Here is a 15,624-nt window from a genome sequence, read left to right on the forward strand (position 1 = left end):
CACCGCCGTTGATGTCTTCGACCGTCACCAGAGCCTTCAAGCAACCCCACTCGCCACCTTGATCTGAACCGGCTTATCCACCTAGTAGCCCTCCCGCGAACCGCACAGTCGCAAGGAATCAGGCCCCCAGATGCCCATAACCAAAAGGATCTGGAGATCCAGATCCATTTCGTCAAGACACCTGGAGCTGAGCCACAAGGACGTCCTGGCAGCCAATGAGCTCGCCTTGCTGGACGCCGCGGCTCGCTGCCCCATCACAGGGAGGAGGAGCCCGCCGCAATGCCGCAAAACTCCGAGGGGAAGCGATCGATGAGGGATCACCGTCCTTGCCAAATACCACCGGAAAAAAGGCCGGGGCACCATGTGGCCGCACTCTAGAGATGCAACAGAGGAAGGCCTCGCCGCTGCCATCATCCCCCACCCGAGCTTTGCGGCACTCCGACAGTGGCAACTAGGGTAAGAAGCGGGGGAACGAAAAGCCTCTAGTCAAAACACTCACCATTCTAAAATAATTTTAATCCTATTGGCGGGTCCTGCAGTCTAGAATGATCAAGTCAAAGCTGATCGGGCTGAACCACATGTGGCAAGCGGGATCCTAAAATTGGTGACACGTCAGCTCCATACCATTTCGGTCTAGTTTTGGATGAATTGTGTCCGGTTTGGAAACATAAGGGACAAAATGCCGGAAAAATAACGATGGGGAATCAAACATATACATCGTGTAAGCTTAACGGGTGAAAATTATGCTTGTCAGTTAAGAAGGACATGCACATGCAACTGGCCTATTACTGAAATACTCCCTCCGTTCCTAAATATTTGTCTTTCTAAATATTTCAAATGGATTACCATATACGGATGTATATAGACATATTTTAGAGTGTAGATTCACTTGTTTTGCTTCGTATGTAGTCACTTGTTGAAATATCTAGAAAGATAAATATTTAGGAACGGAGGGAGGGAGTAGAACTCAGCTACTCCCTCCGTTCAGAATTACTCGTCCAAGAAATGAATGTATCTAGATGTATTTTAATTGTAGATACATCTATTTTTGTGACAAGTAATTCCGAACGGAGGGAGTACTTATTTAAGTAATAGTACTGGCAAAAAGATAAGGCGATGAAAAGAATGAAACCATGGGCTCCTTTTCAGCCCGGAGCCTGCTTGTGACTTGTGAGCACCCCCGGGTTTGCTACTCCTACAGTCCTATAGCACTAGTATAATTATAGAATCGAAGTGTCCCCATTTGCAGAAAGGGTCAGAACCCCCTTTTGCCGTTTTAGGTTATAGCACAGCTATTTATGGCATCCCCAAATCAAGTCATGTATACCTCATTTGCTCTTGTCAGCTGCAGTGTGCTGTGATGTCTCTCAAGTCTGTTTTAGGACAATACACGCAAATACTAGTACATACTCCTATATTAGTTTACGGAGGGAGTACTATCTGAATTCTGAAGACTGTTCTCTCCATCAAGCTCATTCCTTCAGAAGCAAGGGTGCTTTTTCATGTAAGTGATCATCATATCAGTGCCTCGCCTCTTCTTTGTTTTTAACCAAGTATACATGGAATTAAATGAGAATGAGAGGTTCTAATACTGGATGATAGAAAGATTGGAACCGTGGGCTCTTCACAGCCCAGGGTTTGCTTAGCCTGTGTACTAGGTATCCAACAGATTCGAAGTGCCCCCATTTGCAGAAAGAGTCAGAAACCATTTCCTGTTTTAGGTCATCACACAGTTTCCTCCTACTTATAGGTCACACCATTACTACTTATAGCATCACAACTCAAGTCATATGGTCCTCGTTTGCTCTTGTCAGATGCCTGCTCTGTCCAATGTGATGTCTGGAAGCAGTTTTAGGCCATCACATACATACGATGTCTGATCACCTGTTCTCTCCTCCGACTGCATTTCTTCAGAATCAGGAAATCTGTAAGTGTTCCTCGTCACTTCCTTTTTTACCATGCGTGGAATAACCAAATCTTGCACAAAGCCCATGGCTTCTGAATGTGCATTTCTTCTGAAGCAGGAAATCTGCAAGTGTTCCTCGCCACTTCCTTTTTTACCATGCGTGGAGTAACCAAATCTTGCACAAAGCCCTTGGCTTCTGAATGTGCATTTCTTCAGAATCCGGATATCTGTAAGTGTTCCTCGTCACTTCCTTTTTTACCATGCGTGGAGTAACCAAATCTTGCACAAGGCCCATGGATACTTTAGTAGCATGAAAGTTGATAGAAAAAAATAAATTCTCCAACGACGATCCTTGGCTAGAGATAAATTTAGAGCTATCCGCGCGGTCAGAGAGTTACAGTAGTACAGTGCTACTTCAAGTAAAATAAGAGGTGATAGAGGTGAAATTTACAAAATTTGCTTTCTTGTAGTAATCCTGCAATTTCTGTGCCAGAAAATCCTGTGAGGACATGTAGAACAAAACGAAAAATAATACTAGTCACCAGGAGGGCTGGAGATTCTGATAGAGGATGTTCCTTAAGATATTTTCCAGTGTCTAGATAGTGGAAGACAGGTGCAAGTACCTGTCATTATCTGAATATTTAAACCCGGGCAATTCTTTTTTAATAAGAACTATATATGGTATGTCCAATATATTTATGAAGAATCATGAACCCTAAAACAGGGGCATCATACCGCAAATCATTCGCTCACCGGAATCGGCACGGGTAGTAATTTTCTGAAGGGAAGGATTAGGTACCATGTATGGGGTCTGAATGTATTGGCATGGAACTCAACTTGCAGGTAAAACAATGCCAAAGTATGAAGACCGTAGCAACTTGCATGGTATTTTACTCTGCATATATTTGCCTTAGCGTGCCCATCCACCTATGAGTCTATCTTTGCTTGAGAATCCTGCAACTTAAATGAAATTAGATTGTAGCGAGTTGCTGTCATGCCCGTGTAGCGACAAGAATTATAATAGCAAGATGTGCACATTGCAGTCTAAAATAGGGAGCAGGAGTACAATTCAGCAGTTCATGAAAACCACTGGCAGCCCTTAGGTTCCCACCGGATTGTAAGGCGGTTTTCGCATCAGTTGGGAAACTACCCGGGAAAATCATGGCTGAAGGATACAAAATTATTTGCAAGATGTGGCACGACAAAGTGTTTTCTGAACTTATATGTGATAATTTGGCGTATCAGACATAGTCCCTTGAAACTATTTAATTTTTCTGCAACATTTAGACATACTAATGCGAAGTCCGTGCATTGTTACGGGCTAAAATTAAGTAAATATATTACCTGTTAATAAATTACTACCATTCTGACAGTGCTAGAATCCAGAATTTATGATATCACCGCCACACATTGACAAGGATCAACTACACAATGTAGCGAACACATCCAGAATTGTACAACTTAACTTAATTCAGCAAATTGTCATCTTAATGCATAATCCAACCCAAAAATCAAAATGACAGGATGAGTAGGTGGCACATACACACAAGATAAGAAGTGAAGAATATCTCTGCTGATGATGAACCTTTTCGTTTCTAAGGCGAAAGGGTGGCTGTTAGTTCAGTAGTGGATGATAGAGGTTTAACTTCTCTAGTTCTATGTTTGTCTCAGCATGGGCCGTGGAGAATTTCATGTTATCAGAGGGCGACGTGGCCCCCCTTTGATGTAAAGGGAACCTGACGGTGTGTTACCAGTTTCCATGAAAAATGAAATCGGGGCCACGTTTACATTCGGAGAAGAAGATCCAGTCCGAAGACGAACCGACCATCACCAAAGGTTGAAATCTTTATATTAGGTAAAGATAACCTGCCCAATGTAGAAAATGCATCCAGGATTGTACAGCTTCACCGAATTCAGCAAATTACAGTATTTATTACATAATCCAACTCAACATGACATGATGAGTTGGTGACTCACACACAACAGATAACCAGGTTCACGAGCTTATTTGGCATTAACAATGGCAAGCACAATCATAGACGGCACTGCCGACATGATCAATTCGTAGGACTATTGACCAACAGTACCAAATCATGACAGAGTACAATACAGCTTGATAGTACAGGCGGCCAGCAGTACATATGCACATACAGTCCGACGAACAGCCTCAAACAGTGGGATACATTTCGAATCTGCATTCATCAAGGAAGCAATCATGCAGTAGCCATGCATCAGCTGCACCCTTCCTTGGTTCCTGGCCATGAATCAGAATCTGGTCTGAGCAAGGTTCTGTGCACGAATATTTACAAGGAACTAGAGGCCAGATGGAGATTCTTACGACCGATCGAGCGCATCGCACGGAAAACGTCAGAAAATGGCGCTGTCCATGGGGAACTCGTCGAAGCTCCAGAGGCTAACGCCGTCCATGCCGCCGTCCACACCGCGGGCATCCTGGATGACAGCGTCTCCGGCGAAGAGGCTGTCCATGGATTCGTACGGGAACATCATGAACGGATCGAACCCAAGCTCGTCGGCGAACCCCAGCATGGCGCCGCCACCGCTCCCCTCCGACGAGTCCTCGTCGACCCTCGGCATCTTGTCGGCGAAGGAGCTTGCCATGACAGTCGGTAGTGCGGTGACAGCAGTGGTCAGGTCGACAAGGGCGTCCATGTCTAAAGACTCCATCAGCTCGGGCTTGACCATCATAGAGTCCTGCTCCGGCTGTGCGCGTGCTGCTGCGGTGGCAGAGTACGCCGTCATCCTCGCAGGGGGGCATGGCGGTTTCTGCGCGGTTCTACGGCTGGCGCGGCGCGGGCGCGCCCCGGCCCTGGCCGCGTCGGGGAAGTTGACCTTGGCCTTGCTGCCACGGAGGCGACGGGCGGCGACGTCGTAGGCCCGGGCGGCATCATCGGCCGTGTCGAAGGTGCCGAGCCAGACGCGGGTGCCCTTGTGCGGGTCGCGGATCTCCGCCGCCCACTTGCCCCACGGCCGCTGCCGGATGCCGTGGAGGGGGCGGACGCTCTTCTTCTTGCTCGCCGCCGGCACCGCGCGGCGGCCACCATCGTAGGCTGCAAAACGAATCTCATCAGTCCATCATCCAGATTTCCCACCTAAGTACGTACGTAAACCCAAGAACTAACGCCGATGAGCATTCTTTCATGATTGAGAATTACCCTACCCGGGGAGAACGCAGGCCTGGATGCGAAAACGACATGGTCGTCGCCGTCCTCCTCCGCCTGCAGGTCTAGGTCGTCATCGAAGTTCTCGAAGGCGGCCTCGAAGTCGTCGACATCGGCGACGCTGCCGTACTTCTGCCCCTTGCTCTTGCCGGCCTTCTTTGGCGAGGCCCGGCCCGCGGCCACCTGCTTCGAGGCACGGCCCGCCGACGGCGGGATCAGCTCCGCTAGGATGGCGCCGCCGCACATTGTTTTCTCTTTCTGTCTGGCGCTTTTTATTTCACGTCTTGTGTTGGTCACGGAGAGAGGGAAATTCACCTACTTTTTATAGCACAAGCAAGCTGACGATCCCGTCGTGTGGTTGGCACGGAACCGGTACATCGGACGACTTCCTTGGCAGCTGACGTGGCGTCACATGATGCCAGATGGCAGGAACACAACGGCCAGCTCCCGGATGACATGGCACATCTACGTGGCAACTAGCAAGGAGCCATGTGGCAGGGCATGCACTTTTTCTTGCCGTCTTCTGTCTAAAAAGGCAACGTTATCGTGGCTGCATCCTGCAATGAACCTCCCTCTGGCTCTAGCATCTCCTAGTACCAATTACTTACTCCACACAATTTGGGGGCATGAATCGCTCGACTTTTTCCTGATTCATGAACTTGCTAGCCACTTGGCTTGGATGCTCTAGTGACCGAGCTTAGATCCACGAAAGGACGGCCACTTGTATTAAAAAACTTTGGACGACAGTTAGTTGGGCCTAATTGATACTTCCTCCGTCAAAATAAGTGTCTCAAAAATTGTACTCCCTCTGATTGAAAAAAAAAGTGTCGTAGATTTGAACTAAGGTTGAGCTTTTTTTTTTTAGATTGGAGGGAGTACTGGAGTTAAGCCACTTATTTCAGGATGGAGGAAGTATTATCGATTGATTACTTGAGCAATGACATCACGCCGTCTTAAATAGCAATAACCAGGTAGTATTATTTTCAGTAGGCATCCTAGCTAAACTTAGTTTAAGGTTGATCGGCGATGCAGATCAACAACAGCTAAAAGATCTACTACTAGGAAAGATGAGGCGGCTACAACGTTATCCACCTAGTGACTTTAATTTGTCTAAGCATGCATCTCCTTCGTAACACACTTGACTCTAATCATGCATGGAATGCTTCTTTAATTCAAAGGATTTTCAACAACAACAACAATAATCACAAGTCTTGGTTTGTTCTATTTGTAAAATTAACCAAATAATTCGTTTATTTTGCATGTGAGTTTTTAGAGACAATGACTATTGTGTGCAAATACACACATAACGCGTACTGAACACTCGAGTCATGGAGTTTTATGATTGAAAAAAGAACCATCATAGTCTCATAGACACCTCACTTTAAACCGCTTAAACAAGACACGGAGCATCAAACATAGGGTGTGATCGGCTTGGGCTACAACCTCCCTCCTAAATATTCAAACAATGGTTGGCTCTATACTTGAGATATCTAACATATGAAATCCAACTTCCACTTGAAAAGTAACCGGCGATGTGAGAAGTCAAGCTGGCAAGTTCTACAACAAAATTAACTTAGGACACGATTTTGTGCCCTTTTACTGCAAGGTTGTAGCCCCTCCGATTGGAAAAGAATGTTGTGGCTTTGAACTAAGGTTGAGACACTTTTTTTTTGGATTGGAGGAAGTACTAGAGTTGAGCCACTTATTTTAGGACGGAGGGAGTATTATTGATTGATTACTTGAGCAATGGCGTACAACAATAATCAAGTAGTATTAGTTTCAGTAGGCACCCTAGCTAAACTTAGTTTAAGGTCGATCGGCGAGGCAGATCAACAACAGCTAAAAGATCTACTACTAGGAAAGATGAGGCGGCTACAACGTTATCCACCTAGTGACTTTAATTTGTCTAAGCATGCATCTCCTTAGTAACACACTTGTCTCTAATCATGCATGGAATGCTTCTTTAATTCAAAGGATTTTCAACAACAACAGCAATAATCATAAGTCTTGGTTTGTTCTATTTGTAAAGTTAATCAAATATTCCATTTATTTTGCATGTGAGTTTTTAGAGACGATGACTATTGCGCGCAAATACACACATAACGTGTACTGAACACTCGAGTCACGGAGTTTTATGATTGAAAAAAGAATCATCATAGTCTCATAGACACCTCACTTTTAACATGTCTCACGTTGAAAAATAAACCGCCTAAACGAGACACGGAGCATCAAACATAGGGTGTGATCGGCTTGGGCTACAACCTCCCTCCTAAACATTCAAACAATGGTTGGTTCTGTACTTGAGATATCCAACATATTTTTTTCGAAAAGAGGGGTTCGCCCCAGCCTCTGCATCAGAACGATGCATACGGCTATGGAGATATCCAGCATATGCAATCCACTTCCACTTGAAAAGTAACCGACGATGTGAGAAGTCAAGCTGACAAGTTCTACATCGAGTTAACTTAGGACACGATTTTGTGCCCTTTTACTGCAAGGGTTGTTTTACATGCCATTGAGGGTGAAAGTTTGTCATGTCGGTTTTAAAGCTTTGGCCGGAGTTTATGCTTTCTTGAGCTTCCCCTTTACATTCTTGGGCCAGCCAAAACTTTGCCATCCAATTAACATGGCTAGGGTTTTGCCCGATATGCTTGCAGAACAAACATATATGTATGTTAGTAAGATGTTCATTTGTCGCTAGTTACATTTGTGTAAACTACAACAAACTTTTTAAGTATTTACATTACATAATGGACGACCAACGAGAGCATCACCGCCATATCATTAGTTAGTACTGTTTTCTACCTATTCCATGGCAGTGTCACTGCTGCGATATCAATCAAACATTCACTCCCAAGATAGCCAGAGATACAAGCCCCATGAAACCACGACAGTGAACAGTGTCAACTCGGAGATAAGAGCCCCATGAAACCACGACAATCAACAGTGTCGATCCAAAGTTAAGAGCCCCGTAAAACCGCAACAGGAAATCGCTCTCGGTCACCGGCGTGGATATCTTGGTTCCCCGGACGGAGGATAACCACAACCCAGTGGTATATCCCTATATACCTCTTGCACTTAGGCATGGGTGCAACTTGTACAATTTTAGAAAAAGATTGCAAGGTCGGATTCCGAGCAGGTTGGTAGGAGTAAGGCCCTGTTTGGGAATCGTCCAACTCCGTAAAATACGGGAGCCGACGGAGCACCACTTTCGCAACTCCCAGAAAATACACTGCAGGCCGCTCCGCTCCGTCCGCTTCAGGAGCGGAGCTGCGGAGCCAGAGAGTTGCCCAACAGGCACTAAATTTACCTTTCTGAGAAAGGCAGCAGTAATTAAACATGGCCAAGTGGCCAAGTGACAAGTGCATGCGATGCGAAGCACCCGTCCCAATCGATCTTCACACGGAGACAGAGCTGTGTCCGGTGTTGCAAGTTGCAAGTGTTTTTATAACGCTACTTTCAAGTATCTTGGGTACGTGGAAAATAACCTGCACGGTGCATGTATGTAGGTGTTTTTTTTTTTGCGAATATGTATGTACGTAGGTGTGTTGACTACGATTCGCTCGACCGATCCGCCTGTGGACGTCTGATGAAAGAGAATAAAAAAAGCTCTTAGATCTTCGTGGATTTGTTCTGCTAAAAAGTGATCGTATCAAAAATAAAGTTGCTCATAGTCTAACTAATTTAGCAAACGCTGGAGGTAGCACCGCATGTAGACTGCACCGTGTTTCAGACAGTGTTAAGGAGATTGTATTAGCATACCGTAACACTATTTCTAATAAATAAATACCCACTATTTCCAATAAAAATATACGTGTGTTGACAGCTAGCTAGCTATGTGCTGGCCAGGAATCGGCGGCACAACGCCGTGTGGCCAACACGCCCTGCACTCCATAAGATTGGTCGTAAGACTAGCCACAGTGGGAGTAACTTCGGTAGTAACATCGAGTCCAACTCAGCAATTTTGCTTATGTGGCAATGAGTTAATGAGGAGAAATGTAGTACTAGTAATTTAGCTAGTTACTGTAACATCACATGTCCCAATGCAATATGAGTCTATAACATAATAAATGAAGCTTTGCATGTTACCACACTTATGTTACTACCCACTATTGAGGTAGTAACATAGTCTAGGGAAATGTGTATGTTACTACTCTATTATAAGCTGTATCATATATGCCATCTAGACTTTTTAAATGATGTGACACACAATTAAATAAGTAAAGAGAAGATGTAGTATCATATTATAATACCGTATCTTATTAAATGGTGTATTATTTTGTGTCATGCATGACAATTAATAAGACAACCTAAGATACTAACCTATAATAGTATTATGCATTACCCCATTACAACCAGGCTAAGACGTCGTGACGACACCTGAGCGATCAACATCGAAGACAATCTCATCGCCACACAACGCGAGGTGAACATCATCACTGCTACTCGAATTTTGATGACAACCTCTGCAGCTGCTCCACTGCACCTTGAAGCCAAAGTACTACAGGAAATTCCATGAGAGAGTTGATACAACTAAATCATGCATAGTCAAAAAGGTTATCATGATTCGAGTTATTTAGAAAGAGCACCTAGAAAGTATTTTGGAAGGTATCTAGTGTACTAGATGAGTGATTTTTATTTTTGATGTTAATGAAAAAATCTGATTTGTTTTTACAACATTCACATAACATACATCTTTTTTTTGAAAAAGGAGGAAGACCCCCGGCCTCTGCATCTAGACGATGCATGCAGGCACTTTATTAGTTATTCACACAAGACCTTATAAAGTAATACAACAGTAAGACTAAAGCCACCGTCTAGACAACATCTGTCGCTACTCCTATCTAGTTGATTAAGGGATGCTGATAGTCTGGGCCTAAAACCAAACAGACCTCGCAGCCGAACCTAACATCTAAGACCTGAGGCCCCAACCAGGACGACTACCGAGTATGGGGCACCCACTGGTCCGACGCACACTCAGAGACCGCCGCCGCCACCTGCCACCAATTCATCTTCAGAGTTGTACTGCTGCATCTACCTTGCCCGGTTTAGCTGCCGTCGACGCCACCACGGCGCCAGACAGCGTCACCCTCCTGCGCGAGTCCATCATCGCACATCAGATGCCTAATCTCCAGGGCGCCATGCCATCGAGATCTGTCACCATCAATGTGTATGATGAAGCACCGCTCTATGAAAGACGTCGTCCACTTGTCCCTCGAGCCCGCGTACACCTCCAAGAAAGATGCCCCCAAGGGGGAAACGACGTGCGCGTCGTCTTCTGATCTATCGATCTAGGGTTTTCCCAGGAGGTAGCAGATAGTAGTCTAGAACTTCTCCACGGCGATGCCTTCAAGAAGGGAAAGACACTGTAGAGCGCCGCCACCGCCGGCTTTGGCATCTAGCCAAGAGCAGGTTTTCACCCAGATCTGTTCGAAGAACTCCATCCAGCTTCTTGTGCACGGACCGCCGCCTTCTCTGTCGGAGACTAGACCAAAAGGATCCAGCCGCCGCCGCCAGATCCATGCAGCCAGCACCGGGAGATGACGACAGTCTCCCTGTACCGGAGCTAGCACGAACCGGAGCAAATCGAGTCAGAGATGATGATACCCCTGGAGCTCCGGCAGACCAGCGAGCCGCCGGCACCACCGTGTCCAGATCGCCGGCCACGCCGGGCCGCCGCCACCCCACGCACCGTCCGATAGTCACCAGATCCGAGATGGGCCGGAACCGGTCGGACCAACGGGCGCGCCGCCACCCAGCCACGGGGTCGCTGCCCCAGCCACTGGCGCCCCCTGTGCAGCCGGCCGATTCCCATCGGCACCACCACAGGCGCCGCCGCTGGGACGCCGCGCTACCGTGGGCCGAAGTGGAGGCCGCACCTCCGCTGATCTGGGCGCCCGCGCCACCCATGGATCCGGGGGAGAGGCCCTCCGCCACCGCGTCGCATGCATGGGCTTAGCCCGGGGCCGACCACCTACGGCGGCGGAGGGAAGGACGGGCACGGGAGGAGTCACTGCCGGCGGCGGTTGGATCCCCCCGAGTCGCCCGCGAGTGGGGCGACGCGAGAGGCGAGAGGAGATGCGAGGGGGGCCGACCACATAACATACATCTGCCATGCTTTATTTTTTTAATCCAAACATGATATGTATATCAGAAAACTAGAAAGACAAATCTAACAGTGAATTACACACACATGATACTATTCAATGCATATGTGAAATATATGCTATTCACCGAGTTTGCTATTTTGCAAACACCTATAATTCTTTTTATAGGTGTCAGTCGAACCCTCAACATGCTGTCCTGAGGGTGAGATGGGGACGCCGCAGCGGCTGCGATGTCGCCTTCGAGCCGAGCCAGAACATGGCTGGGATGGCGATGCCGCAACTCGCCATTGGGTCGTTGGATTTGGAGAATGAGGAGGTTGGCGGGTTCAAGTGTTGGAAAAGTAGAAAAGGCTTAGAGGGATGAGGTGGTTTGGCCGGCGTCGGAGAGGGTTCGTCAGGGGCGGGAGGAGGAAGACGAATAGGAGGAGAAAAGGCGCCGCGCCGCCGAACGAAATAGAGAAAAGAGACCGAAACAGATTATTATTTTTGGTCCAATCTGCTCACATATATCTATTGGGGAACGTAGTATTTCAAAAAAATTCCTACGATCACGCAAGATCTATCTAGGAGAAGCATAGAAATGAGCGGTAAGAGTGAGTCCACGTACCCTCGTAGACCGAAAGCAGAAGCGTTTAGTAACGCGGTTGATGTAGTCCAACGTCTTCGCGATCCAACCGATCCCGATCCAAGTACCGAACGCACGACACCTCCGCGATCTGCACACGTTCAGCTCGGTGACGTCCCTCGAACTCTTGATCCAGTTGAGGCCGAGGGAGAGTTTCATCAGCATGACGGCGTGGTGACGGTGATGATGAAGTTACCGGCGCAGGGCTTCGCCTAAGCACTACGACAATATGACCGAGGTGTAAAACTGTGGAGGAGGGCACCGCACACGGCTAAGGATCAACTTGTGTGTCTTTGGGGTGCCCCTTCCCCCGTATATAAAGGAGGAAGGAGGAGGAGGCCGGCCTAGGAGGGGCGCGCCTATAGGGGGAGTCCAACTAGGATTCCCAATCCTAGTTGGGGTCCCCTTCCTTTTCCAAGAGGTGGAGAGAGGGAAGGAGGAGGAGAGGGAGAAGGAAAGAGGGGGGCGCCGCCCCCTCCTAGTCCAATTAGGACCAGCCCATGGGGGGCATGCTGCCTCCCCTTGTGGCCCTTCTCTCCTTTCCACTAAAGCCCAATAAGGCCCAATACTTCCCCCGGCGAATTCCCGTAACTCCCCGGTACTCTGAAAAATACCCGAATCACTCGGAACCATTCCGATGTCCGAATATAGCCTTCCAATATATGAATCTTTACCTCTCGACCATTTCGAGACTCCTCGTCATGTCCGTGATCTCATCCGGGACTCCGAACAAACTTCGGTCATCAAATCACATAACTCATAATACAAATCGTCATCGAACGTTAAGCGTGCGGACCCTACGGGTTCGAGAACTATGTAGACATGACCGAGACAAATCTCCGGTCAATAACCAATAGCTGAACCTGGATGCTCATATTGGCTCCTACATATTCTACGAAGATCTTTATCGGTCAAACCGCATAACAACATACGTTGTTCCCTTTGTCATCGGTATGTTGCTTGCCCGAGATTCGATCGTCGGTATCATCATACCTAGTTCAATCTCGTTACTGGCAAGTCTCTTTACTCGTTCCGTAGTGCATCATCCCGTAACTAACTCATTAGTCACATTGCTTGCAAGGCTTATAGTGATGTGCATTACCGAGAGGGCCCAGAGATACCTCTCCAATACACGGAGTGACAAATCCTAATCTCAATCTATGCCAACCCAACAAACACCTTCGGAGACACCTGTAGAGCATCTTTATAATCACCCAGTTACGTTGTGACGTTTGATAGCACACAAAGTGTTCCTCCGGTATTCGGGAGTTGCATAATCTCATAGTCAGAGGAACATGTATAAGTCATGAGGAAAGCAATAGGAATAAAACTTAACGATCATTATGCAAAGCTAACGGAAGGGTCTTGTCCGTCACATCATTCTCCTAATGATGTGATCCCGTTCATCAAATGACAACACATGTCTATGGTCAGGAAACTTAACCATCTTTGATTAACGAGCTAGTCTAGTAGAGGCATACTAGGGACACTTTGTTTTATCTATGTATTCACACATGTATCAATTTCCGGTTAATTCAATTCTAGCATGAATAATAAACATTTATCATGATATAAGGAAATATAAATAACAACTTTATTATTGTCTCTAGGGCATATTTCCTTCAGTCTCCCACTTGCACTATAGTCAATAATCTAGTTCGCATCGCCATGTGATTTAACACCATTTGTTCACATCGTCATGTGATTTAACAATCTATAGTTCACATCGCCATGTGAACAATACCCAAACGATTTACTAGAGTCAATAATCTAGTTCACATCGCCATGTGATTAACACCCAAAGAGTACTAAGGTGTGATCATGTTTTGCTTGTGAGAGAAGCTTAGTCAACGGGTCTGCCACATACAGATCCGTATGTATTTTGCAAATTTCTATGTCTACAATGCTCTACACGGAGCTACTCTAGCTCATTGCTCCTACTTTCAATATGTATCCAGATTGAGACTTAGAGTCATCTGGATTAGTGTCAAAGCTTGCATCGACGTAACTCTGTACGACGAACTCTTTATCACCTCCATAACCGAGAAATATTTCCTTAGTCCTCTAACGATAATTTTGACCGCTGTCCAGTAATCTACTCCTAGATCACTATTGTTCTCCCTTGCCAAACACAGGGCAGGGCATACAATAGGTCTGACACACAGCATGGCATACTTTATAGAACCTATGGTTGAGGCATAGGGAATGACTTTCATTCTCTCTCTATCTTCTGCCGTGGTCGGTCTTTGAGTCTTACTCAACTTCACACCTTGCAACACAGGCAAGAACTCCTTCTTTGACTGTCCCATTTTGAACTACTTCAAAAGCTTGTCAAGGTATGTACTTATTGAAAAAACTTATCAAGCGTCTTGATCTATCTCTATAGATCTTGATGCTCAATATGTAAGCAGCTTCACCGAGGTCTTTCTTTGAAAAACTCCTTTCAAACACTCCTTTATGCTTTCCAGAAAATTCTACATCATTTCCGATCAACAACATGTCATTCACATATACTTATCAGAAAGGCTGTAGTGCTCCCACTCACTTTCATGTAAATACAGACTTCACCGCAAGTCTGTTTAAAACTATATGCTTTGATCAACTCATCAAAGCGTATATTCCAACTCTGAGATGCTTGCACCAGTCCATAGATGGATTGCTGGAGCTTTGCACACTTTGTTAGCACCATTAGGATTGACAAAACCTTCTTGTTGTATCATATACAACTCTTCTTTAAGAATTCCATTAAGGAATGCATTTTTGACATCCATTTGTCAGATTTCATAAAATGTGGCAATTGCTAACATGATTCGGACATACTTAAGCATCGCTACGAGTGAGAAAAACTCATCGTAGTCAACACCTTGAACTTGTCAAAAACTTTTTGTGACAATTCGAGCTTTGTAGATAGTAACACTACTATTAGCGTCCGTCTTCCTCTTGAAGATCCATTTATTCTCAATGGCTTGCCGATCATCGGGCAAGTCAACCAAAGTCCACACTTTGTTCTTATACATGGATCCTATCTCAGATTTCATGGCCTCAAGACATTTCATAGAATCTGGGCTCATCATCGCTTCCTCATAGTTCGTAGGTTCGTCATGGTCTAGTAACATGACTTCTAGAATAGGATTCCCGTACCACTATGGTGTGGAACGTTCCCTGGTTGACCTACGAGGTTCTGTAGTAACTTGATCTGAAGTTTCATGATCATTATCATTAACTTCCTCACTAATTGGTGTAGGCATCATTGGAACTGATTTATGTGATGAACTACTTTCCAATTCGGGAGAAGGTACAATTACCTCATCAAGTTCTACTTTCCTCCCACTCACTTCTTTCGAGAGAAACTCCTTCTCTAGAAAGGATCCATTCTTAGCAACGAATATCTTGCCTTCGGGTCTGTGATAGAAGGTGTACCCAACAGTCTCCTTTGGGTATCCTATGAAGATGCATTTCTCCTATTTGGGTTCGAGCTTATCAGGTTGAAGCTTTTTCACATAAGCATTGCAGTGAAGGAAATATGCCCTAGAGCCAATAATAAAGTTGTTATTTATATTTCCTTATATCATGATAAATGTTTATTATTCATGCTAGAATTGTATTAACCGTAAACTTAGTACATGTGTGAATAATAGACAAACAGAGTGTCACTAGTATGCCTCTACTTGACTAGCTCGTTGAATCAAAGATGGTTAAGTTTCCTAGCCATAGACATGAGTTGTCATTTGATTAACGGGATCACATCATTAGAGCAAGGTAGTCAGAATCCCGATTTGACTGCTAGAATCCTACAACTTCATGACC

At 45.8% G+C, this 15,624-nt stretch overlaps 1 protein-coding gene and 1 long non-coding RNA gene across 3 annotated transcripts; one reads left to right on the forward strand and one right to left on the reverse strand.

The window, feature by feature from the left end:
- Positions 1–1,234: 1,234 nt before the first annotated feature.
- Positions 1,235–9,795, forward strand: LOC109760960 (uncharacterized). 2 transcript variants are annotated; one of them, XR_002232404.4, is made up of 4 exons: positions 1,235–1,504; positions 1,815–1,927; positions 2,025–2,135; positions 3,578–3,692. It is a non-coding gene; the product is annotated as an uncharacterized lncRNA (long non-coding RNA). The 2 variants fall into 2 exon arrangements; XR_005755037.3 differs by lacking the exon at positions 3,578–3,692 and adding an exon at positions 9,445–9,795 and having other exon boundaries at positions 1,238–1,504.
- LOC109760959 (ethylene-responsive transcription factor RAP2-2) lies at positions 3,819–5,383 on the reverse strand. Its single transcript, XM_020319746.4, has 3 exons — positions 5,085–5,383; positions 4,245–4,974; positions 3,819–4,160 (listed from the first exon to the last, which is right to left on the reverse strand). The coding sequence occupies exons 1-2, from the start codon at positions 5,329–5,331 to the stop codon at positions 4,274–4,276; spliced, it is 948 nt and encodes a 315-aa protein (XP_020175335.1). The 5' UTR covers positions 5,332–5,383; the 3' UTR covers positions 3,819–4,160; positions 4,245–4,273.
- Positions 9,796–15,624: the final 5,829 nt, after the last annotated feature.

Source organism: Aegilops tauschii, chromosome 4, assembly GCF_002575655.3.
Source record: "Aegilops tauschii subsp. strangulata cultivar AL8/78 chromosome 4, Aet v6.0, whole genome shotgun sequence".
NCBI classification, from domain to species: Eukaryota; Viridiplantae; Streptophyta; class Magnoliopsida; order Poales; family Poaceae; genus Aegilops; species Aegilops tauschii.

What these genes read in the sequence shown, in the direction of transcription:
- LOC109760959 (XM_020319746.4), bottom strand. Translation starts at nt 5,331, where the DNA reads ATGTGCGGCGGCGCCATCCTAGCGGAGCTGATCCCGCCGTCGGCGGGC. An exon ending in CAGGCCTGCGTTCTCCCCGG is followed by an intron (nt 4,975 to 5,084) that starts GTAGGGTAATTC and finishes TTCGTTTTGCAG; the next exon opens with CCTACGATGGTGGCCGCCGC.